The sequence below is a fragment of the Hypanus sabinus genome, chromosome 20 (assembly GCF_030144855.1).
Source record: "Hypanus sabinus isolate sHypSab1 chromosome 20, sHypSab1.hap1, whole genome shotgun sequence".
Taxonomy (NCBI): Eukaryota; Metazoa; Chordata; class Chondrichthyes; order Myliobatiformes; family Dasyatidae; genus Hypanus; species Hypanus sabinus.
The window spans coordinates 51,997,440-52,024,450 of record NC_082725.1 but is presented as its reverse complement, the minus strand read 5'-3'; the positions used below and the strand labels follow the sequence as shown (position 1 = coordinate 52,024,450).

The 27,011-nt window shown below is 44.9% G+C and overlaps 1 protein-coding gene across 2 annotated transcripts in view; it reads left to right on the top strand.

Moving 5' to 3' along the window:
• Positions 1 to 22,366, top strand: part of LOC132378532 (N-acetyllactosaminide beta-1,6-N-acetylglucosaminyl-transferase-like) — a 97,844-nt gene extending 75,478 nt beyond the window's left edge. Inside the window, exons 3-4 of one of the 2 annotated variants that reach the window (XM_059945500.1) lie at positions 5,944 to 6,003; positions 20,918 to 22,366. In XM_059945500.1, coding sequence (XP_059801483.1) covers positions 5,944 to 6,003; positions 20,918 to 21,093 — 236 coding nt within the window. In that variant the 3' untranslated portion in view covers positions 21,094 to 22,366. The remainder of the gene's footprint in view (positions 1 to 5,943; positions 6,004 to 20,917) is intronic. The other variant, XM_059945501.1, reaches the window with a different exon arrangement.
• The last annotated feature ends 4,645 nt before the right edge of the window (positions 22,367 to 27,011 follow it).

The window sequence follows — 27,011 nt, the reverse complement described above, 5'->3', positions numbered from 1 at the left end:
ATAACTTCCAACTTTTTTTCAAGTGTTAAAGCGGTTCTCTACCGCTCGGCTGATGGCCCAGGACATGACATCGGACGCTTAGGAGACACAGTTAAATATTTCAAGCACAAAATCACTGCACCATAGGTAAAACCAACAGAAGTTTAAGAGCGCAGGATCGCACATCCACACCTTGCCAAAACCAATGTGAGACTAGCGGGAGTGAGACTGTGAGACACGTGCACATGACTTGTATTGGTGGGAAAGCGGTGCTCCGCACATAACTGTGAGTTTAACGCATATAAGGAGACGTTGGTAGAAATAGGTTCCTCGCATAACCGTGAATCCGCTGAGTCTGAAGACGCATATAATGAGGATATGATGTACTACTTTGACCCATTGCAAGAAAATATTCATTAGTTCATTGCATATGGTGACTTGCTGCACATTCAGCATGAGCCAATATAGGTGATGAGACCTGGTTCATGTTTGGCATAAGCCACTGAAGGTGATGAGGCTCTTGCATTTGGTTGACTTGACTAAAATGAGAAGTGAGAAACCTGACTGGCTGGGAACCAGTTTTGTGAATGTATGAGAGGGGAACCAGAGGTCAAGCTTAGGCTGAATAAAAGTATGTAGACAAAAATAACAAGAAGGCAGACAGAACGTGAGATGTTTGAGGATATGGTTGACCAAACTTGGAGCAGGCCTTGACCACAAGAGTGTTGGTCATCAAGTAGATAAAGACCCACTTCATTTGTTATGAGGAGTGAGTTTTTTTAAAAAAAAAAGTCTAGGAGCAGTGTCGTATGATGTAAAGCAAATATTGCTCATCTTCTGCTTAACAATTTTAGATAACATGGTTCATTACAAAGTTCAAAGAACATTTTGACAGAGAACTGGATAGTAAAGGTTGAGAGGAACATGGGCCAAGTTATATTGTGAAATTCTTAATTGTTTAATGATTCCATTAAAATCCTTTAAATGTTTGTACAAAAGCAACATTTGCAACACAAAAGGCATTTTTTTAACATAAGCAATTAGTTATCAAGGAAGGTCCAGAAGCATCCTCACTGTAACATAAACTTGGGCTGAACAATCTGGATGACTTACATTTTCTAGGTTTCTCCATTTTACAGAATGATATATATAACTCTAACTATAAGGGACAAAATGTCTTTGTTATGACAGCCGTGCTCTTACTTTTGGAGCACAATTATCATGATCCTGACTATGTGACATATTCAAAGTGCATCTAGAGTGGGTACAGACAAAATTCACAGGAATGTTGACTGGTCCTGGGGGACATGAATAATAAGGTGATACCAGATAGGCTGGGGATTACCTTCCCTGGAGTGAAGGAGGGTGTGGGGTGACCACTTAGAGATTTATCAGATTATGAGGAGCATAGATGGTTAGTCTTTTTCCCAAGGTAGGGAAATCTAAAACTAGAGGGCTAAAGGTTAAAGGTGAGAGGATAAAGATTTAAAGGAGATCTGAGGGGCAACTTTTTAGCACAGAGGATGGTGTATTCATAGAATTGTTGGTAGAAACAGGCATGATTACAAGGTTTAAAAGTTATTTGGACAGATATGTCAATAGGAGAAGTTTAGAGGGTTATGAGCAAAATGCAGGCAAATGAGATTAGAGTAGATAGGCACCTTTGGCATGGACTGCTCTAGCCAAACAATCTAATTCTGTGCTGTACAAGTCTGTGACTCTAGGAAATGGTTTCTTTAATTTAGGCCAGGGGTTGAGAAATAAACTAATGCTTTTGGCTCTCCTCATTCAAAAGGTGAGTAGAAGGAATTTATACAATTGTAGTATTTAAGTTTTAGAAAGTGAACAATTTTCAAACAGTTCTATTGTGCATTGCAATTACAGTATTTGCAATGTCTGTGGTGTGCGTTGGGTGTGTGCATCTGTGCTTTGTGTTGATACTGCAATCAGAATGTCAAGAAGTGTTTGGATGAATTTCCCTACAAGGAAAAAAATTGCAAAGATCCTTAAATGCTACCATCTAGTGGGTTGCCTTGTGGATTCTACCCCTTGGGGGAGACAATAGTTGTGATTTTCACCGCATGACAAATTCAAGAAACGTGTATGAAACAGCGTCAACTGGAGTGCATGATATCCTTTAATCTCAGCAACCTCGACTGGAGGGGCACCTTGTTCTAATTTAACTCGCTGTGAAATATACTTCCTCATTGTCTCTGTTCCATTAGGAATTGCAAGCCATGGTTCTCATCAACAGAGCCAAGTGCAGATGGTGGTTCAACAAGGCAGTGACATACCAATTTTCTTCCACACTCATGATCAAGAGTTCTATCAGCACGTTGTATACCAGAAAGAACAAAAAATGACCCCCTCCTGATTTCCTTCTCTTTATTCCAGGGTCCTGTGCCCTCTCCTATTGGATTTAATCTTATTCAGCCCTTTGCCGCTTCCACCTATCACCTCCCAGATTCTTACCTCAGTCCCACTCTGTATCTTCCCCCACTTGCATGAAACTTGCCAGCTCATGCTTCACCATATTCACACCCACCCCCACCCTTTTACACTGGCCCTCTCCCCTCTTTCCCATACTGAAGAAGGGTCTTGACCTGAAATTCTAATTGTCCACTTTTGCTGCATAGATGCTACCTGTCTTGCTGAATTCCTCCAGCACCTTGTGGGTTGCTAAAGATGATACTCTTAACATCTTTGGAAGATCATAAAGTATATGAAAACAGTGAAGAGAACACCCATTAACAGATTTGCAAAGTAATGCTGCCACAATGTCCTTGGACGAGTAAATTACCTCTGACATAAACCCCAGACCCATATATTCACTCATCCTTGTCAAATAATGTCATAAAAGGCTAAAAGCCAGAGAAAATGTGATAATTCCTCAACTTCTGAAATTTAAAGTGCAGGTTAAGAGGAGAAGACCATAACATAATATTTTACAAATTTATCTGCTTCTCCCCAACTGCTCTCATTTCAATTTTAAGGTTCTTTTTCTTGTGTTCTTTAATTGACCTCATTAACCTATCAACAAAATGGCATCTGCTCCAGCTCCTCCTCATGATAACATTGGTGTTACCCTCTGTCCTCCCATGCCCTCTGCAACATTTCTCTATAATCCAATTCTGACGAGTCAGCAATTTCAAGCATTAACCTTGCTTATCTTTCCAGGGATGACACTCACTGACTACTGAAAGCATTTTCTGTTTTTATTTCAGATTTCCGGCCCCTGCAGTTTTGATTTTGATATGTATTTACAGCTTTATCTGTTCGATAGCTCTGACATTGGGTGCCATCCGCTGTTGTGTTCCAGCAGGGTACAGGTATCGATAATAATCGATGTTTCAGTGACAAACTCTGCCATCTTCATCGATACCTCTACATGCCTGGAGACCCGAGAAGAGTTTATTTGTATTTTGTTTTTCAATTTGCAGCAGTGTTCAAGAAAGTTACTATCTGTTTTAAATGTAATTTGAGTAAGTATACATCAGATTACAGCTGTACAAAACCACACTTGGAGAATATGAACATTCCAGGCACCACAACATGTTTACCTCGACAACCATGTCTATTTACAAGAAAGATATTTGCCCTGCCCTTGTTCACCCTGAATAGTGGAATATCAAATAATGATTTGTTTGAAGTTTAAGATATTAGAGAGAGCCGATGGGTAACTAGAAAGAAACAATTTCTATCAGGCATAAAGATTCAAAGTATATTTGTTACACTGGACAGTAAATTTTTTCCCAGAAGTGTTGCTTCCTCTTTTTTGGGTTTTAATAGACTGCTTGAAGCTGAACACAAATACAATTTCAGACTATTTGTATCACTTGGGAATTTGGAGGAACAAGAAATTAATTTTTATTGAATATAACGTGTTTAATTGCCTAATGGTACTGACTTCAACTAAGCTAAAAATGTTTTGTTAAAATGATTTTCATTTGTACTCGGTATCTGAGGCTTCTTGCTTAAGTGTCCAACAATAATCAGCTAGTTCTGATGGATTCCATTTACACTGATACCATTTCTCCATGACCACACTGTCCTTGTGAAACCTTTCGCCATGCTCGTCACTGACAGTGCCAAGACTTGCAGGGCGGAATTCTAAATGGGAATGCAGAAAATTAATCTTTAGTGGCATGTTGCACTTCATGGTTTTGTATGCTTGAAGCGTGTTGTCAACCAGCTGCACATAGTTCTGTGCTCTGTAATTGGCAAGAAAATTTTCACCAACATTCCTAAATGCATTCCATGTGGTTTTCTCTGGTCTCTCTAGAAGTTCTCAGCCTGTCATTGATGACCTCTTTGATTTAAGGACCAATACAATGCCTTCATTAATCTTGGGATCGGTTATTCTGGAAAACATCTGTCTCAAATATAACAGTCCTTCACGGAAATTTTAGTAGAGAAACCAGACATACTGGTCAGACAGAAACAGAGTCTGTCAGATGATCCTTCAGCTCTCGCCCTATCATCGGGACAGTGAATGGAATTGACTCCCTCTGAGGCAAGCTCTAAGATCAACAGCGCATGTTGTGCAATGAATGTGAGGAGCCCAGGCTTTGTCTCGATCACCAATTTTACACCAAAGTAGAGCTCATAAGCTTTCTTAATAATAATAAAAGGAGTCCTGCTCCATCTTTGAGATTTAAGTGTATACAGTACTCGCCACAAATATAACAGAAATTATCATGGCTGTTGTAAATTAGCGAGACACTTTGTTATCACGAATTCTGCTGAAAATACAATTATTTTATTATATTGAGTATACCAATACTTACTTTACTTTATTGTCACCAAACAATTGATACTAGAGTGTACAATCATTACAGTGATATTTGTTGCTGTGCTTTGTGTTCCCTGAAGTACAAATCAAAGTAAATATAATAAAAATTTAGATTATAAATTCATAATTAGAAAATAGAAAAGGGAAAGTAAGGTAGTGCAAGTCAGGCCCGGATATTTGGAAGATACAGCCCAGATCCGGGTCAGGATCTGTTCAGCAGTCTTATCACAGTTGGAAAGAAGCTGTTCCCAAATCTGGCCGTACGAATCTTCATGATCCTGTACCTTCTCCTGGAGGGAAGTGGGACAAAAAGTGTGTTGGTTGGGTGGGTTGTGTCCTTGATTATCCTGGCAGCACTGCTCTGACAGCGTGCGGTGTAAAGTGAGTCCAAGGATGGAAGATTGGTTTGTGTGATATGCTGGGCTATGTTCATGATCTTCTGCAGCTTCTTCCGGTCTTGGACAGGACAACTTCCATACCAGGTTGTGATGCACCCTAGAAGAATGCTTTCTACGGTGCACCTATAAAAATTAGTGAGGGTTTTAGGGGACAGGCCAAATTTCTTCAGCTTTCTCAGGAAATAAAGGCACTGGTGGGCCTTCTTGGCAGTGGACTCTGCTTGGTTAGACCAAGTCAGGTCATTTGTGATATTCGCCCTGAGGAACTTAAAGCTTTTGACCTGTTCCACCTGCGCACCATCATGTAGATGGGGTTGTGTGGTCCACTACTCCTTCTGAAGTCAACAACCAATTCCTTTGTCTTGCTGACATTGAGGGATAGGTTATTGTCTTCGCACCATGCCACCAGGTTCTTAATTTCCCCCCTGTACTCAGCCTCATCATTACCCAAGATACAGTCTATAACTGTGGTGTCATCAGCAAACTTATATATTGAGTTTGATGGAAACTATGCTACAGTGTACAGTGAGTACAGCAGGGGGCTGAGTACACAGCCTTGTGGGGCACTGGTGCTCAGAGTGATTGTAGAGGAGAGCTTGTCCCCTATCTTTACAGCCTGGGTCCTGTCTGTGAGGAAGTTGAAGATCCCGCTGCAGATCTGGGTGCTAAGACCCAGGTTCCGGAGCTTAGGAATCAGTTTATTTGGAATGATGGTATTAAAGGCAGAGCTGTAGTCTATGAAAGGAGCCTTACATATGTGTTTTTATTCTCCAGATGTTTTAAGGAGGAATGTAGTGCCAGACAGATGGCATCTGCTGTTGACCTGTTGCTCCGGTAGGTGAATTGCAAAGCGCCGAGGTTGACTGGTAGGTTATGGTTGATGTGTGCCATAACCAATCGCTGGAAGCACTTCATAGCAATTGGTGTTAGAGCCACAGGTCGGTAGTCATTCAGGCATGCCACCTTGCTTTTCTTCGGCACCGGGATTATCGTTGCCTTCTTAAAACACAAGGGATCTTAGACTGAAGCAGGGAGCAGTTGAACGTGTCAGCAAACACTCCAGCTAGCTCACTTGCACAGGCCCGGAGAACCCGTCCCGGGACGCCATCTGGGCCCGTCGCCTTCCTTGGATTTATCTATGTACATAAAGTATTTGCGATATGTATCAGGGAGCAGTGTCTCACAAAGGCCTCCAGCACCCAAGTCATGCCCTTTTCTCACTGTTGCCATCAGGTAGGAGGTACAGAGTCTCAAGACACACACTCAGCGATTCAAGAACAGCTTCTTCCCCTCTGCTATCTGATTCCTAAATGGACACTGAAGCTTTGGCCACTATCTCACTTTTTTTTTAATATACAGTATTCCCCTTTTTGCACATTTTTAAAATCTATTCAATATACGTAATTGATTTGTTTATTATTATGTTTTATTTTACTTATTTTTTTTCTCTCTGTATTGCATTGAATTGCTGCTGCTAAGTTAACAGATTTCACGTCACATGCCGGTGATAATAAACCTGATTCTGATGATCACAAGCTGATCTACATGTGAACACAATGTATAGAAGGCTGTGTGTGATGCTTTTATAGCCTTTCTAAAACCTGTCCTGCCATGCAGCACCTGCCCTGCCTAAGCATGCCCAGGTATGCCTGGACAAGATAGAAAAAGTTTCAGTTTACATTCTGGGCAACATTTTAACTGACTTCAATTATGAACTGAAATAACAAATAATGGTGCATGACAGGGAAATTTCATGGCCATTTTCATGATTAGCAGCCCATAATCCATTAGATCCACTTATAAGTATTCAGGAAGCAAAATCTTTGTTGTCCAGTGTTATCAAAGTATGTATGCAGTATACAATGCTGAGATTCATCTTCCCCACAGACAGTAACTAAACGGAGAACAATGGAACCTGTACTAAGAATAAAACGTCAACCCACCCCTCTCATGTGCAAAAGAAAGCAAATCACGCAAACAATAACAAAAAACAAATCAGCAAGAGCATAGGAAATAAAACACAAAATAAAAAGGCATATCCAGTCCAGCTCAGTGCTCATTATCTGCAGGCAGCCTCAATGCAAAATCACTCAAGCTAGCAACATAAGAAAAAGGAGCAGGAGTCGGCCATCTGGCCTATCGAGCCTGCTCCACCATTCAATAAGATCATGGCTGATCCAGACAGACATACTTTATTGATCCTGAGGGAAAGTGGGTTTCGTTACAGCCGCGCCAACCAAGAATAGTGTAGAAATATAGCAATATAAAGCCATAAATAATTAAATAATAATAAGTTAATCATGCCAAGTGGAAATAAGTCCAGGACCAGCCTATTGGCACTCCGAGGGTCCATCCGACCATGGACTCATCAGCACCTACCTGCCTTTCCCCCATAACCCTTAATTCCCCTGCTACGCAAGAACCTGTCCAAACTTGTCTTCAATATATTTACTGAGGTAGCCTCCACTGCTTCATTGGGCAGAGAATTCCACAAATTCACCACTCTTTGGGAAAAGCAGTTCCTCCTCATCTCCATCCTAAATTTACTCCCCCGAATCTTGAGGCTATGTGGCCTAGTTCTAGTTTCACCTACCAGTGGAAACAACCTTCCTGTCTCTACCTGATCTATCCCTTTCATAATTTTATATGTTTTATATCTCATTCTTCTGAATTCTAGCGAGTACAGTCCCAGGCTATACAATCTCTCGCATAGTCTAACACTCCTCATCTCAGGAATCAACCTGGTGAACCTCCTCTGCACCGCCTCCAAAGCCAGTATCTCCTTCCTCAAGTAAGGAGACCAGAACTGCACGCAGTACTCCAGGTGTGGCCTCACCAGTACCCTGTACAGTTGCAGCGTATCTTCCCTGCTCTTAAATTCAATGCCTGTAGCAATGAAGGCCAACATCCCATTTGCCTTCTCGATAGCCTGCTGCACCTGCAAACCAACCTACTGTGCTTCATGCACTCCCAAATCCCTTTGCACAGCATCATGCAGCAGTTTTTTACCATTTAAATAATAATCTGCTCTTTCGTTTTTCATTCCAAGGTGGACGACCTCGCATTTGACAACATTGTACTCCATCGGCCAGACCCTTGCCCACTCACTTGAATTGGCCTTATTTCTTACGTCCTTCACATACACGAGCAGTAAAAATCTTTACGTTATGTCTCCATCTAAATGTGCATTGTGCAATCATAGTAATTTATAATAATTTATAATAAATAGAACAGTCAATGTAACATAGAGTACACTCAAATCAGCGCGAGTTAATCAGTCTAATGGCCTGGTGGAAGAAGCTGTCCTGGAGCCTGTTGGTCCTGGCTTATATGCTGTGGTACCATTTCCCGAATGGTAGCAGCTGGGATAGATTGTGCTTGGGGTGACTTGGGTCCTCAATGATCCTCTGGGCCCTTTTTATACACCTGTCCTTGGAAATGTCCTGCATCATGGGAAATTCACAACGACAGATGTGCTGGGCTGTCTACACCACTCTCTGCAGAATCCTGCAATTAAGGGAGGTACAGTTCCCATACCAGGCAGTGATGCAGCCAGTTACGATGCTCTTAATTGTGACCCTGTAGAAAGTTCTTAGGGTTTGGGGGGCCATACCAAACTTCCTCAACTGTCTGAGGTGAAAGAGGTGCTGTTGTGCCTTTTTCACCACACAGCTGGAGTGTACAGACCCGTGAGGTCCTCGGTGATGTGGATGCCAAAGAACTTAAAGCTGTTTACCCTCTCAACCCCAGGTCCATTGATGTCAATAGGGGTTAGCCTGTCTCCATTCTTCCTGTAATCCACAACCAGCTCCTTTCTTTCTGCAACATTGAGGGAGACGTTGTTTTCTTGACACCACTGTGTCGGAGAGATGAATTCTTCCCTGTTGGCCACCTCATTATTGTTTGAGATAAAGCCAATCAATGGAGCGTCATCAGCAAATTTGATTAACAAATTGGAGCTGTGGTTGGCAACACAGTCATGGGTGTACAGGGAGTAAAGGAGGGCACTTAACCTATCTATATCTCTCTGCACCTTCTGCATAATTTGCATTTCCACTTAATTTGGTAACATCAGCAAAGTTAGATACACTACACTTCGTCCCCTCTTTCAGATTATTAATATATATCGTAAACAGTTGTGGGCCCAGCACCGACCCCTGTGACACCCCGCTCACCACTGATTGCCAACCAGAGAAACACCCAGTATCCCAACTCTCTGCATTCCAGCAGTTAACCAATTCTCTATCCATGCTAATGCATCATGCCCAACTCTGTGCATCTTTATCTGGAACAACCAGAAAAACTAGAAGCACATCATACCTGAGTTAGAGTCCACAATCCACAAACCATGTTGATTAAACATTGCTCTGGCACCATCCTCCGACAGCGTCAAGTCAAGTCACTTTTTATTGTCATTTTGACCTTAACTGCTGGTACAGTACACAGTAAAAATGAGACAATGTTTTTCAGGACCTTGGTGCTATATGAAACAGTACAAAAACTACACTGAACTACATAAAAACAACACAGACAAAAAAAACTACACTGTGGTGACCCACTTCCTAGCGCACTCGAACCGACTCACAAATAACCAGCGCGCCGGCACAAAGGCCAGTCCCAAAAGGGCGCCAGGTCTGCTTCACCAACAAAGGGAAAAGCCTGCGGGGGATTGTGAGTACATGCCCCTACAGCATCCAAGCCCGGGGAGGGTGGGATCAGGGAGGCTTTAAAGCAAGACTGTGAAGTTCGAATAAAATCTTTCTTTAACTGCAGTTTACCGACTCCGTGTCGTTATTTCAGCGCTGTGTGTAGCACACTGCTACAATTGGTGACCCCGACAGTCCAAACGATTTTTGGACCAGAGATGAACGACGCCGCATCTGTTTGTGCGGTTTCATTGAAACTGCCAAGCTTCTGGACGCTGCGACCTCACCTGTGGTTCCAGCAAGCAGAAGCCCAATTCCACATTCGGCAGATAACCTCAGAGGACACACGTTACTACTACGTGGTGAGCTCCCTCGACCAGGCCACAACGGCCCAGGTTGAGGAGTTCGTACAGTCTCCCCCAGCGGGTGGCAAGTACACGGAATTCAAAGCCCTGCTCCTAAGGACTTTCGGACTCTCACAGTGCGAACGAGCTGCCCGTTTACTGCACCTGGATGGCTTGGGAGACAGGCCACCATCGGCTTTAATGAATGAGATGTTGTCTCTGGCTGGCGGACACAAACCCTGCCTCATGTTTGAGCAGGCATTCCTGGAGCAGCTGCCCGAGGACATACGCCTGCTGCTGTCCGACGCGGATTTCAGTGACCCCCGGACAGTGGCAGCCTGGGCAGACGTGCTGTGGAACGCCAAGAAGGAGAATGGGGCGTCCGTCGCACAGATCACCAGGCCACACTCCCAGCAGCAAACCAGACCAGGCCCGGCCGCAGAGCCCGCTAACCCCAGAGGCAGGGGTGAGGAGACCAAAGAACGATGGTGCTTCTACCACCAGCGATGGGGCGCAGAAGCCCGCCGTTGTCGCCCGCCCTGCAAGTTCCCGGGAAACGCCAGGGCCAGCCGCCACTGATGGCTACGGCGGCTGGCCATCGGGATAGCCTCCTGTATGTGTGGGATAGAAGGTCGGGACGCCGTTTTTTGGTCGACACTGGTGCCGAGATCAGTGTCTTACCTCCGACGAGTTACGACACCCGCAACAGGGCACCGGGTCGCCCCCTGAGGGCCATGAACGGCAGCACAGTAAGGACCTACGGCACCCGTACGGTGCAGCTACAGTTCAGCTCCAGCAGGTTCATGTGGGACTTCACACTGGCCGCCGTAGCCCAGACGCTTCTGGGTGCAGATTTTTTGCGGGCTCACAGCCTGCTGGTCCACGCCGAGACCTTTTAGACATTCTCCTGGGAGAAGCCCAGTTGCCAGCCCCACACCTAGACTCCATCACGCTGTCCGACAACGACTTCACCAGAGTCCTGGCGGATTTCCCATCGGTTCTGGCACCACAGTTCACGGCAGCCATGCTCCGACACGGCGTACAGCACCACATCCGGACACAGGGACCACCCCTCCACGCCCGCGCTCAGCAGCTTCCCCCAGACAAGCTCTGACTGGCGAAGGAGGAGTTCAAGAGGATGGAGGAATTGGGGATCATCCGGCGGTCCGACAGCCCATGGGCCTCCCCCCTGCACATGGTGCCCAAAGCGACAGGGGGCTGGAGACCATGCGGCGACTACCGCAGGCTGAACGAGGCTACAACACCAGACCGCTACCCTGTGCCGCACATTCAGGACTTTGCAGCAAACCTGCACGGCGCATGGATCTTCTCCAAGGTAGATCTCGTCCAAGGGTACCATCAAATCCCGATGCATCCGGACGACGTCCCCAAAACGGCTCTCATCACCCCGTTCAGCCTTTTCGAGTTCCTCCGCATGCCGTTCTGCCTGAAGAATGCCTCACAGACGTTCCAGCGGTTAATGGACGCGGTGGGACGGGACCTGGACTTCGCTTTCATCTATTTGGACGACATCCTCATAGCCAGCAGCAGTCGTCAGGAGCATCTGTCCCACCTCCGTCAACTCTATACCCAACTGAGTGAATACGGCCTGACAATCAACCTGGCCAAATGCCAGTTCAGGCTCAACACCATTGACTTCCTGGGCCACAGGATTACCACAGACGGGGCAACCCCTCTGCCCGCTAAAGTAGATGCGGTCCGCCATTTCCCCCGACCCATCACGATCAAAGGCCTTCAGGAATTCGTGGGTATGGTAAATTTCTACCACCGCTTCCTCCCTTCAGCTGCCCGAATTCTCGCCATGATGTCAGGTCCAGGCAAGGACATTACCTGGGACGAGGAGTCCGCCGCCTCTTTCATTCAAATGAAGGAAGCCTTGGCGAACGCCGCGATGCTAGTGCACCCCAGAATGGACGTCCCTACCGCCCTCACAGTGGACGCATCTAACACGGCAGTCGGTGGGGTGCTGGAGCAACTCATCGCGGGTCGCTGGCAACCCCTGACATTTTTCAGCAAACACCTGCGACCACCCGAGCTCAAATACAGTGCTTTCGACCGGGAACTGTTGGCGCTATACATGGCAATCCGGCATTTCAGGTACTTCTTAGAAGGTAGGCCCTTCACCGCATTCACGGACCACAAGCCGTTTACCTTTACGTTCACGAAGGTGTCCGATCCCTGGTCGTCCCGCCAGCAACGCCACCTGTCCTACATCTCTGAATACACGACGGATGTCCAGCATGTTTCGGGTAAAGACAATGTCGTGGCGGATGCGCTCTCTCGCCCTAACATTCATGCCCTTTCCCAAGGGGTAGACTGAGGCGCTGGGAGAGGCGCAGCAGGCAGACGAGGAGATCCCGAGTTACAGAACCGCAGGCCCGGGTGAGAGGACCCTACTCTGTGTCATCGCCATCAGCCAGCCCCATCCCGTCGTCCCAGCACCTTGGCGGCAACGCATTTTCGACTCCATTCATAACTTGGTGCACCCCTCCATCAGGACAACTGTCCGGCTGGTCTCCAGCAGCTTTGTTTGGCACTGACTCCGCAAGCAGGTCAGTGAATGGGCCAAAACGTGCATGCACTGCCGGACGGCCAAGGTGCAGCGGCACACCAAAGCTCTGCCGCAGCAGTTCCACCCCACCCACCGGCGTTTTGATCACACTCATGTGGATATCGTGGGCCCCCTGCCAGTGTCGCGTGGAGCGCGGCACCTCCTGACTATCGTGGACCGGTTCACAAGATGGCCGGAGGCGGTCCCACTCACCAACACCACCTCCGAATCTTGCTCCCGGGCACTGATTGTCACCTGGGTATCTCGCTTTGGTGTACCAGCCCACATTACCTCCGACAGAGGCGCCCAGTTCACCTCCAGCCAGTGGTCAGCTATGGCCAGTCTTTTGGGGACTCAGCTGCACCACACAACTGCCTACCACCCACAGTCGAACGGGCTAGTGGAGCGTTTCCACCGTCACCTGAAGTCGGCTCTCATGGCCCGCCTGAGAGGAGCCAACTGGGCGGACGAGCTTCCCTGGGTCCTTCTCGGCATCCGCACGACACCCAAAGATGATCTGCACGCCTCGTCGGCCGAGTTGGTGTACGGCGCACCCCTGGTCGTCCCCGGGGAGTTCATACCAGCCCCAAGGGGGCAAGAGGAAGAACCCGCAGCAGTCCTGGGCAGACTACGCGAGAGGCTCGGTGACCTGGCCCCCATACCCACTTCGCAGCATGGGCAGAACCCGACCTGTGTACCCCAAGACCTGCAGAACTGTAAGTTTGTGTTTGTACGAAAGGGTGGGCATTAACCACCGCTGCAACGGCCCTACGAGGGGCCGTTTACGGTGCTCAGGAACAACGGGTCCACGTTCGTGCTGGATGTTGGGGGGAGAGAGGAGGTTTTCACGGTGGACCGACTCAAGTCGGCCCATGTGGACGGCGCAACCGGTCGAGTTTCTGGCACTGCGGTGCAGAGGCCGACCTCCCTAACAGGGTCCGGCCCAGACTGTGGACATTGGGGGGTGTATCGCCGGTTCTGTGGGGGGGTTATGTGGCAACCCACTTCCTAGCACACTCGAACCAGCTCACAAATAGCCAGCACGCCGGCACAAAGGCCAGTCCCAAAAGGGCACCAGGTCTGCTTCACCAACAAAGGGAAAAGCCTGCGGGGGATTGTGAGTATGTGCCCCTACAGCATCCGCGCCCGGGGAGGGCGGGATCAGGGAGGCTTTAAAGTAAGGCTGTGAAGTTTGAATAAAATCTTTCTTTAACTGCAGTTTACCGACTCCATGTCGTTATTTTAGCACTGCGTGTAGCACACCGCTACAACACTAGACTACAGACCTACCCAGGACTGCATAAAGTGCACAAAACAGTGCAGGCATTACAATAAATAATAAACAAGACAATAGGCACAGTAGAGGGCAGTAAGTTGATGTCAGTCCAGGCTCTGGGTACTGAGGAGTCTGATAGCTTGGGGGCAGAAACTTACATAGTCTGGTCGTGAGAGCCTGAATGCTTCAGTGCCTTTTCCCAGACAGCAGGAGGGAGAAGAGTTTGTATGAGGGGTGCATGGGGTCCTTCATAATGCTGTTTGCTTTGAGGATGCAGCGTGTAGTGTAAATGTCTGTAATGACAGGAAGAGAGACCCCGATGATATTCTCAGCTGACCTCACTATCCGCTGCAGGGTCTTGCGATCTGAGATGGTGCAATTTCCGAACCAGGAAGTGATGCAGCTGCTCAGGATGCTCTCAATACAACCCCTGTAGAATGTGATGAGGATGGGGGGTGGAAGATGGACTTTCCTCAGCCTTCACAGAAAGTAGAGACGCTGCTGGGCTTTCTTTGCTATGGAGCTGGTGTTGAGGGACCAGGTGAGATTCTCTGCCAGGTGAACACCAAGAAATTTGGTGCCCTTAACGATCTCTACCGAGGAGCCGTCGATGTTCAGCGGGGAGTGGTCGCTCCGTGCCCTCCTGAACTCAGCAACCATCTCTTTTGTTCACATTCAGAGACAGGTTGTTGGCTCTGCACCAGTCCATTAGCTGCTGCACCTCCTCTCTGTAAGCTGACTCATCATTCTTGCTGAAGAGACCCACCATGGTTGTGTCATCGGCGAACTTGATGATGTGGTTCGAGCTGTGTGTTGCATCAAAGGAGAGAGAGAGATCATTCAAACGCAAGGACCTTCCCTTAGAAGCAACGAGCAAGAGGGAGAGACAGACTGTCACACACAGACCTGGTTTCCTGGCCTCCATGCCTTACACTTTGGTCGCAGCCTTGTGAAAACCTGTCAGAGACAGGGAAGTGTCAGATCACCCAATCAGCCCAAAAACAACATCAGAATGCTTCTATAGAAGCAGAACCATATCTGAAATAAAAGACGATGTAAAAGGAGTTGTTTTACAACTTGTCGAGGACGTAGCCTTTGGTAGTGTTGTTTGCTGGTGCCATCTTCTTCCGTTAGCAGTTATCCGTTAGCCATGATAACCTCCATCTAAAAATCTAATGGAAGTTATCATGGCTCAAAGGACTATTGAATTTACACTTGCACTCTGTAAAGAATTTCTTTATTGAGTGCATGCAGACTCAATATTATATTACAGATAAGTTCATATCTGTAACTGAAAGATAGAGGGGTCCTCAGTTTATATGCCCCTGCATGTCACTGTAGTCCTACCTGTCCTCTTTTTCCTGGATGTCTTTCCAATACCCTTTAGGAATCATTGTTTTCAACTCTACCAATTCAGAGACTACAGTTTCTGAGTCATTATCATACAGTATTCAGAAAGAGCGTTCTTTTCCCACTTGTGTCTTTCATGTATTCCTGTATCCAGGGCTAGCTTTTCCCTGTCCATCTTACCATAAGCTCTCACAATCATACACATCTCAATGAAATCTCTTCTCAAATTCCTTTACTCCACTGAGAATAATTGCAACTTCCCCCCCAACTAAAATATTTTGCCCATGGAACCAGTCTGTAAATCTGCACCATCTGAGGTACCTTCCTAGTCTCCAGTGACCAGAACAGGATGCATTACCTAGTCGTGACCTAAACAGTGACTTGTCACATCTGGGGTTTTGTGTTTATTTTCAAGATTCTTACATTGTGCCATCTTCAAAGTTTAGGCACGTGAATCTCCAGGTCCCTGTTCCTGCACATTCCTTAGGACAATGCCTTTACATTAGATTTATTTATTACATGTACGTCAAAACACAGTGAACTGAACCATTTGCATTAACAACAAACACACTGCAAGGATGTGCTGGGGGCATCCATTAGGTATTACTACACATTCCGGTGCCAGTGTAGCATGCCCTTAATGTTCAGCAGAACAACATGGAGTTAATATACAACAACAGCAAACAAGCCCTTTTCCCGCTCTACATTCCACACACAGAGCTAGGCCTCCAGCCCTGAGACAGGTCACCTCAGAGCCTCCCGTCCTTGGCCCAGGCCCTGGATTCGCAGACATCAAGCCGATGATGTCTGACTCACTGACCTAAGGGCTGCCCCAGACTCACCAGCCCCAGGTTTAAAATTCTGGACTTGCTGATTGTTGGGATTTGACCCCAGGACACGCTGATCACAGAACCTTGACCTCCATTCTCACCAAGCTGTGGGTTTTGACCACGTGACCTACCAGCCTTATGGAATCAATGGCCCTCATTGTCGGGGCCTCAGAGTTCTCTGTCCTCAACACCGACCTTTGGCTCCTTCCTCGACATCTCCAGATAGTGTCCTTGACCTCTTACTCCACTCAACCCTAACTGCACCCCTAACTTCCTGCAGTGTTCCTAAAAACCTAAGATGAGCCACAAACCCTATGGAAAATCTGCAGCTCAGTGCCATCTTGAGGTTACTGTCCATGTTATATTTTTTAATCACTTCTTCCAAAATGCATCACCTCATGTTTCCAAGTTGTATTTCATCTGTTTAGTTTAGTCAAACACTTCTGCCTTTTAAAGTTCCATGCTTATACTCCTCAATTACTTCATTAATGCACGTGTTCATTTTGTTCCTTGATTACTGTTTCTAATACTTTATTGACTACTTGTGTTTTATGGAATGAATAATTATAGGGTCACCTTTGCTAAAATGAGGATGCCACATTTGGCTTTTTTTCCATCTTCTAGTACGTCTGCTGAATCACTGGGAGATTGGGAGATGATGGCTAGCCCTCTGGCTATCTCAACCACACCTACCTTAATAATTTGGGATGTAAATCTGGACCAGGTAGCTGATCATACCCAACCACAGCCAATCTTTTCAGTGTATCCTCCCTATCAGTTTCCACCCTAGCACTCCATTACCTCTACCACCTTCTGTTCTGATGTTTGATCATCATCGTCTTTACTGAATACCAATATAAGGTACTTGTTCATTGTTCCAATTTAACTTATGGCTTTAAGTAGCCATTACCTTCTTTGGCATAATATTTCACTTTCAAGCTGTGATATTTAAAAATGCTAAACTTGCGGAGGGTGCAAGAAATTTGGAAACCTGCTAAAGGCTAGCTCAGTTGTTAATATTAAGTCTGAAATGGGTCTCAAAGGAATATGGGGAAAACATTTGTAAATGGGTGGTCATGTTCACACAAAGCTGCAGAAGGGTTTTGAAAGACCAAATCACCTTTTCTTTGCCTTTATTCTTGAACATTCCTTGGTATTCCTATAAGGTTAACAAACACACCCCAAATCCACGGCTTAAAGATTTATTTGTGCTGGACGTTAACCATTTTTCAAGTTGTAGCAATAAACCCAAACCAAACCAAAAGCAAAACAGTTGCCACTGCCAGTGACCCTACAGGTTTGTCATACTGGCATTTCACACATCCAGCTCCAATCATTGCCCCAAAAGTCAAAATCTGATCCCTTTAACATTTAGTAAACATACATACAATCTTGAAGCGATGAAACTTAAGCATGCCCAAGTAGAAGTTAAGCATTATTGAGTGTTTAGCAAAAGGTACGGCATCCGCTGGTCCCCAGGTACAAACAGACACAAAATAAGCATGAAGACGTAACATTCCCCTAGCTTTCATCACACTCCCCCCACTCATGTGGGTAGTTACAATAAACACGCGACACAGAGTACCGTGCAGATAGAAAACAGATGCATGGCTCCTACACAAGTGTCTTAAAAGTCTTTTAAGTTATTTGACTAGTTCTTGTATCCTTAATCCCAAAAAAATGAAATACATCATTATTTGATCTTGCAGTTATTCGTCAAATCTTTGTAATATTTGTGTATTTTGGATGCAGGATGAGGAAAAGGCTGCACTCACTTGTTGCCCTTATGCCGCTTGCGCTTAGGGCAGCAGTGAAGATCCTCCATCTCTGCAGTGTTCAGGACTTCCTTCATCGTGTCAGTAGCCTTCTCTCGGATTTCACTACTATCATGCATGCAAGTTCCGGGTGGAGACTCAGGAATACCGTTGCGCTCAGATGTAGAAGGATTCCTTGTTGCTGTTTCTGGAACTATTTTGCTTTACTAAGTCAGGGTTGATGGCCCTGAGTTGAACCCCTGAACCTGGAGGACCTGTGGACCGTGCTTAGTTTGGCCTCTACCCTTTAACCTGCTTGGAATGGGTGAGCCAACCAAGAGCCAAAGCATAAAGCCCTGACTCCAGCTCAGGTGGCTCTCCGGGTCACTGAGGCACGCAGGCCTCCAAAGCCTACAACAAGGTTGTGGCTCTCCTGGAGGAAAAGGCTGGGAAAAGAGAGAAAACAGGCCATGAATAAGAACATTTAACTTTATTTTTTAAAAAATAAGTAAACCATAAAGGACTGATGTGGTGCATTTGTAACAATTTACTTTGTGTCATGTTTGCTTTGTGTTTATACAGACCAAGTGCTAAGAGCATTGCCATTCAGCGCATCTGAATAGTGAGCGAAAGCACAGATGATTTGCTCAAAATTAAACAGAGGCGCTGATCAGGGGGACAAAAAGAGCTGCAGATACTAGAAACTGCAATAGTTCCATTTAATAGCCGAGAATTTATACAGTATACAACCTGAAATTCTTACTCTCCACAGACACCCACGAAAACAAAAGAAAATAGCCCGAAAGAATGGATGACAGACCTTAGAATCCCAAATCCTTCTCCCCCCATGAACAAGCAACAGCAAAACATCAACCCTCCCCCCATCTGCCTCAGCAAAAGCATCCCCCCACCATCTGTCATGCAAGCAATAGCAAAACCTTTAAAGAGACCTTGACCTAGTCCAGGGGTCGGCAACCTTTACCACTGAAAGAGCCATATGGACCCGCTTCCCACAGAAAAGAAAACACTGGGAGCCACAAAACCCGTTTGACATTTAAAATGAAATAACACTACATACAACGTTTTTTTTTGCCTTTATGCTATGTATAAACAAACTATAATGTGTTGCATTTATGAAATCAATGAACTCCTGCAGAGCAAATGAAATTACATTTCTGCATGCAACAAAAACATTTCGAACTCTGAAAAAAAGACGTTGGGTTGAAGGTTACTCCATAGTTAGCCTACCTTGGATTGAAAAATTAAAAGAAATCGCGCACTGGTGGGTGTCAGGCATTGGCAGTGGTGACGTATATTAATAGCGATAAAAATACGTTGTAGAGGTGTGCTACACGCAGCGCTAAAATAACAACATGGAGTGGTTAAACTGCAGTCAAAGATAACTTTATTTGAACTACACAGCCTTGCTTTTAAGCCTCTCTCAACCTGCCCCCCCCCCGTGGGCGCGGATGCTCCAAAAGACACGTGCTCACAAACCCCCATAGGCTATCACCCTTAGCCGGAACGCTGGCAAATTGTGAGCCGGTTCGGATGTGCCAGGAAATGGGTCACCACAACGTTTTATTTAGATTGTACAAGATCACCATAATCTTCAAATTTAGAATTACATTTCAAAAACTAACAAACTAACATAAACTACATTTTAATTAAATACTCACCATTTATTTTCCAAAGCCACAGGGAGCCACAGCACAGGGTTGAAAGAGTCGCATGCGGCTCCAGAGCCGCGGGTTGCCGACCCCTGACCTAGTCCATTAAAAAAGACACTGTTCATCCCAACACTTTGACATCCCACAGGCTCGCTCGTTCTCACTAACAAGGGAGAGAGAGATAGCACTCAGGCCACGGTGAGAGGGGAGGCCAATAGTTTTAGCTTAAAATTAAAACAAAAAGCTGGAGGTCCGTTATCATCTGTGGAAATAGAAACAACATTCTTAAAGGAAACGTTGAATATATCCTTGAATCTTCTCTGACCTACACTTCCTATAGCAGAGCTTGGAACTCAGTGTCAGCTTTAGTATCTAAGGTGGCGATATTGAGGATGTTAGTCTGGGAGAAGGCACTGATGTTTGTTTGTCCTTACTCTGAATTTGGAAGATTTTCTGGAGATAAACTTGTTTTATTTCCACTGCCATATTGCAGCTCTTGATTTCCACGTTTAATTGCCTTGAAGTGGTTTGGCATATATGTCTGAAAATGCAAACACGAGGAAATCTGCAGATGCTGGAAATTCAAGCAACACACACAAAATGCTGGTGGAACGCAGCAGGCCAGGCAGCATCTATAGGGAGAAGCACTGTCGACGTTTGGGGCCGAGACCCTTCGTCAGGACAACGGTGCTTCTCCCTATAGATGCTGCCTGGCCTGTTGCGTTCCACCAGCAGTTTGTGTGTGTGGCATATATGTCTTGCTTGTAGCTTTTGAGCCAATATCCTAGTTTACTACCTGTTGGCAAAACTGCCCCATTGAAATGATCACATCAGGACAATGGCTTTCAGCTATGATCTGACATTCATATAGAGTGGTTAAGTGTAGGCAATTTCCATTCAGCATACTTAGAAAGAAGCAAGTACATTAATTAAATTTCCTGTGATACACAGCATACTTCCCATACCCTCTTCTGTTGTTCAGAATCTTCCTCCAATCTAAGTTTCTTAGGTCTATTACTGTTAGACCACAGGATTTGAAATACAAAATTCTGCTGGAGGAGCTTAGCAGGTTAAGTTACTGAACTTTTCATATCAATGGTTTTGTCAACAAATGTTATTATGTTACTTTGGCTTTCATACAAGTTTGTTCGTTGAGACCAAGGATACAATAATCTTTATAAAATAGGTGTTATTAATAATTAAACTGCTTTCTCCTCTACTTCTCATGCACCTGAATTGAGTAAGATTTACATGGTTGTGAACTTGAGACTGTGAGTGACATGTGGAACCATTTTGTGTCTTGCAGGTCATTATACCAGACATATTTGTATCTTTGGACCTGGGGACTTGAAATGGCTAAATGAAAGAAATGCATTGTTTGCCAACAAGTTTGAACTCCATTCCTATCCGCCAACTTTAGAGTGCCTTGAATACAGGATCTTCAACCACATGCTGAAGCAGAATATCTTTTCCCTGCAGTGAGATTTCTGGTGGTGACTGGAAACAGGCAACAAGTTTCACAATGCATGAGGACAAGGGAAGAATCATGAACCTGAGGCATGACCTGGAGTATACCTGATAATTTTTCTTTCTGCTTGAGCATATACACCTATTTAAACGGGATATATTGTCATCGGTGTGGCACTGAAAATTTTGTATATGCATTTTCTTAAAGAAAAATGCAAGAGCACTCCTTTTTACTTGAATATAATAGGTATAACCTATTGCCTACGTTCTCAATTCATTTTAAGATAGATTGAGGGTGTTGTGTGAACTTAAACATATTCACTTTATGCACTGGAAGGGTTCATGGTCAGTTGCACAAATACTTGGTTGGACTTCCTATGAGTTACAGAGTATGATCATGACAGTTTACCCCCTCCCCACCCCCTATTACTGGTGTTTCATATGTAAACTGACAACTATTTCTGAATGAGTGGGAGTCCAGATCAGAAGCTGTGCTTGTTCCACAGTTGGTTGTGTGACACCCTTCACTCTCTACACCAGGAATAGAAAATATTATATTCCCTTACCTGCTTGTGTTTTGAATAAACTCCCTGTGAATTGAAAGCGTAACTATATGAAGGTATTTGAAAATGATACAAACTGACCAGGAAACAAAATAGTTGCCCGGAGACATGTGCTGTTTGCAATACTACCAAAAAAGAAGGTAACAAAAAGGGCTTTAGCATTCTCAAGTTTTTGTATTTTCAGAGAAGTATTTTCAGTGGCAAGGAGCTGGAAGTGAATGCGGTTAGTTTCAAATCACTCAGCTGCTGATTAACAAACATGTTATGGGATGGAAGTATCCCACCTGAAGTCTTAACTATTAATTTCCTTAGCTGGGCACAATGTATTTTGTAGGACTTTTATTTTACTGAAGCAAATGATTTTGTTTACTCAGTACATATAACAAACTAATATAATTTGAACTTCCAATAATTATCACTACCTTTTGCACATACATAGACCATAATAACTACCAATCTTTTAAGAACAAAATAAATCTAGTTCAGCCATTACAAAAACATGGAATAGCAATTAAGGACCAATATAGTGTATAAAGAAATTGCAATGTATAATTTATGAATCATCTGAAATTTTTGTAATGATTTAACCTAAAGGGAAGTAATCTTTGGTAAGATTCTACAATACAAAGATATTACAATGTTACTGATTTTAAAAGCCTCTTCCTGTAGATATTTTCCCAGTGAATGGGATACAATGTTCATAATGACTTCAGAAATAAAGAGTGATCACGAATTTTAAATGAACAATGCATAAGAGTAGTATATTCAACGTTTGTTCATTTTACCAGATCAGTGAGGTAATATCCAAAATTTGATATGCCTGACAAAAACTCTCTTTTAATAATTTTAGTAAGTTTTTTTAAAATTAACAAATCAATTATTCATCTTTGTTTTGATCTAATTCAACCATTTTCACAGAGTGAAAGAGACCATGGAAAAACACTGGGATTTTTGTTCATGAATAGTGAAGCAACTGAGGAAAACTGTTTGCAGATATTCACAATTATTGAGTCAACTCTGAGTACAAGAATAAAAGTTGAAGCTTCCTCTTTACTTGGAATTTCAAACTAGATTTGGTGTTGGGGGAACTCATTCCACATATGGGTGAAAAGGTTGTAATTAAATCTCTCATCTTTCACCCTAATCTTATGTCCTCTGGATCTGATTCCCCATTCCTGGGAGGAAGACTGTTCATTTACTCTATCAATGCTCTCATGATTTTCTACAAGATCAACTCACCTTCTCCATTAATCCAGGGAATAAAATCCCTGCTTACTCAGTCCCTCTCCATAATTCAGTCCCTCAAGTTTGAATAAAGTCCTCATAAGTGTCCTCAGCACTTATTGCAGCTTAATGGCTTCTTTCCTATAGCAGGGTGACCAACGTTCCAAATCAAAGTCATTAGTACCAGAGGCAACACGAGTGAATCTGCAGATGCTGGAAATAAATAAAAACACAAAATGCTGGCAGCTCAGCAGGCCAGACAGCATCTATGGGAGGAGATAGTGACGACGTTTCGGGCCGAAACCCTTCATAGATGCTGTCTGGCCTGCTGAGTTCTTGCCAGCATTTTGTGTCATTACTACCAGACACCATTTTCATGGTGGTGTTGATTGCCTGAGGAATGAGAGAAAGATCCTCAAATGTTGGTGCATGGGTCATAAGAGGGTCCCAACTGGTGATTCAGCTGTTACGACAGGATACATATTTAAGCAGGAAGAAAAGTAGAAGCAGAAGAGTGTCTGAGTGATGGAGGAAAAGCATTTCAGAAAATGGTACAGTCAGTCATGTTAAAGAACTGCAGAGAAATCATGGACAGGGAAAGAGGACTTTTGCTGCCTGCATTGCCTCCATTTTCTGTACTCCATTGTTCCACCGTCACAATATTGATAGAGTCCCTCTTGTCCTTACCTACCATCCCAACAGCCTTCACATCCAACACATAACTCTGCCTTCTCCAAAGGGATCCGACCGCTAAACATATCTTTACCTCCCCTGACCACCACCCCAGCAATTCCCTTGTCCATTCGCCCCTCCCCACTAATCTCCCTCCAGGCACTTACCCCTGCAAGCGGCCCAAGTGCTACAACTGCCCAAACGCCACCTCCCTCACCTGCATTCAGGGACCCAAACAGTCCTTCCAGGTGAGGCAGCATTTCACCTGTGAATCTGCAGGGGTCGTTTATCGTGTCTGGTGCTCCCGATGCAGCCTCCTCTGCATTGGTGAGACCCGTATAAATTGGGGCACCGCTTCATCGAGCACCATCCACCACAAGTGTGACTTCCTGGTGGCCAAACATTCCCATTCCCGTTCTGGCGCGTCGAACCATGGCCTCCTCTTGTACCAAGTTGAAGCCCCCTTAGGGTGGAGAAGTAACATCTTGCATTTCATCTGGGTAGCCTGATGGCATAAGTACCAATTTCTCCTTCCAGTAAACAAGTTTCCCCTCACCTTCCTCCATTCCCCACCCTGATCTTTTACTTCTTCTCACCTGCCTTCTCTACCTCCCCCCTCCCACTCGGACCCCTCCTCCTCCTTCTACTGTTGTCCACTCTCCTCTGCTATCAGATTATTTCTTCTCCAACCCTTGACCTTTCCCACCCACCTGTCTTCACCCATCACCTTCCAGCTAACCTCCTCCCCTCCACCACCTTTTTATTCTGGCATCTTCCCCCTTCCACTTCAGTCCTGAAGAAGGGTTTCGGCCCAAAACATCGACCGCTGCTGCATGACCTGCTGATTTTCTCCAGTATTTTGTGTGTGTTGCTTTGTAATGTGTGGTCCCCTATGGTTTTCTGGGCTATAATAAAGTTACATGCAGAATAATACACAGAAAAACACAGAAAGTACAAAAGATATCCCCAATTTAATCAAAGTTCTTCTCAGACTGTGCTCATGCACAGTCAAATACAAAGGTTTGCATCACTCATCTCTTCCTCAATGTCATTTCCTAAACTCCTCCATTTCCATTTTTAAATTTTCAAGTTACAGATATGTAAACTGAGCTTCTGACCACATCTCCCATCTGCAAGAGCGCCTGCTACTGTACTATTGCTCAATTCCTCTCCCCCCTTAGTATTTCTGCAGCTGAAACCATTCTGTTCTTGTTCCTTTGAGTGTTTGATACTTTTTCCACTTGAGATTATCAGAGTCTGCTTCCCATGTTCTAGCCTGTCCCATTCACTTACATTTCCCACAACCATGATCATTGTTATGGAAACCTAACTCCATACAGATAGGGTGAAAACTTCATACATATTCAGTCAGTACAACCTCAGCACCACTTGATCTTCAGCCATTTGTCACAATCTGACAGGGGTTGTTAATTCACCCAGTTAGTGATTGTGCTCTTCAGTGTTTGTATGAGTGTTAATACCATCTCCAGCCGCTGTCATTGGGTCTTTCTGCAGTCACTGTATCATTCCCACTTTCTCATGCACCCCTCACTGAGACTGGTGTAGGTCAGTTTGCCAAGCCTGCACCACCATTCATTCAGACGATGGTCCCACTTACCCATGCCCTCTCCAATTCTCGTGCATTGAGAGCCTCTTGTGAGGGGAAATGTCTTGGCTTCTGGCCTGAAGGTTTTCATTTGCCCCAACATCATAGCCTTTTCGGGAAGAGAGTTACAGATTTCCATAAATAGTTATATCACAGAGTCACATGCTTCCTTTCACGTTAACCTTGCCTGGACAACCTTATTATATGTCTCCAGAAAGTCAGCTAAGAACATTCCTCTGACCTCCATAAATTCAATGAGAGCAGCCGCACATTGCCCTTCAGTGTTTTGCTGAATCTTCTTGATCAGCTTGTGTTTGCCCAGTGTGATTGGTGCGAGCACAAGTTCTTTTCTCTCCCTGCAGGATTGGACTCCTGGAACGCCCTTCATGAAGACCCGCTATGTATTTCAAACATCTGATGAGCTGGGTGGGATTCATCTTTATCATCCTCTAGCCTGAAATTTAGAGAATTGAAGCCAATCAGATTTTTAAAATAAATCTTTCACTCAGAACCAGGAACAGTCAAGATCATCAGATGAGAGGAGATGAAAGTTATTGGTTTGTGAAATGGGTGTGAATATAGACCTCAGGTGAAGGCAGCAGCTGGATCATTTATGGTGTTTTGAAGTATGTATTCCAGCAAAACCCATCTGCTAAGGTTTTGACCACTGTACTGTACCAGAAGAAAGGAGAAACTTGATGCCTGTTAAGGCCAGTGAATAGGATGGTAGAGCTTGCTTTTAGTGCCATCTAGTGGCTGACTCTGGTCAGCAGTATTTGCAGTGACTGGAACTTCAGTAATCCACCACCTGAAATACTTGAATGATTTGGAATCTAGCTTGCTGGATGACATGTCCCCACATTCCCTTTAGATGTCCAAGGCCCTGCTCCCCATCCCTATGCACTCTTTCCAGCTAACTGGGTAATCATATAATGCCACTGGAGACACCAGATACTGCAGATGCTGAAATCTGGAGGAGGGGTGGGCTAGAAAGACAAACTGCTGGAGGAACTCCCTGGATCAAGCAGTGTCTGTGGAGGCAAAGGGACAGTCGATATTTCAGACTGCTGCATCAGGACTGAGAGTGGAGAGGAATAAAGAGAGTGAAGAGGAGGGCTGAGGCACAAATCATTAGTTGTGTGTTTGGCTCAGGATCTGCAGAATCTCTTGTGTTTTTCCAATCCCTCTCCACCTGGATTCACTTATTGCTTGACAGCTGCTGCCTCACCCTCCCTTATATTAGTCAGCTCCCCTTTACACTCCCAGTCCTGATGCAAGTGTTGACTCGAAACGTCAATTTTTGTTTTCTTCCAGCGTGCCTGATCCATTGAAGTGGGGCACCACAGTCGTGTAGCAGTTAGTGTGACACTGTTACTGCTCAGGGCATTCTGGAGTTTAGAGTTCAATTCCAGCACTTCCTGTAAGGAGCTTGTACATTCTCTCTGTGTACGCATGGGTTTCCTCCGGGTGCTCTGGTTTCCTCCCACAGTCCAAAGATGTAGCAGTTAGTAGGGTACTTGGTCATTGTAAATTCTCCTGTGATTAGGCTCAGGTTAAATAGGTGGTTTGCTGGGCAGTGTATGGCTTGTTGGGCCTGTTCAGCACTGTGTAAAATAAAATAAATTCCTCCAGCTTTTTTGTTTTTGCTCATAATGCTACTGTTTGACGGGAATGAAGATGGGGAGTCCCTGGAGCACCCTTTCCCATCAGTGGGAATGTCACGGACATCAGTGACAGTCACAGCCTAGTCACATATTGATGGGGTAAAATCTCCTTCAGATATTTGTTCCATTGCATTCCGAAAGGAGGAGTTTCCAATCAATAAAATAAAATCCCTTTATTGTTGGTGTTCTCTAATTTTGTTTCTA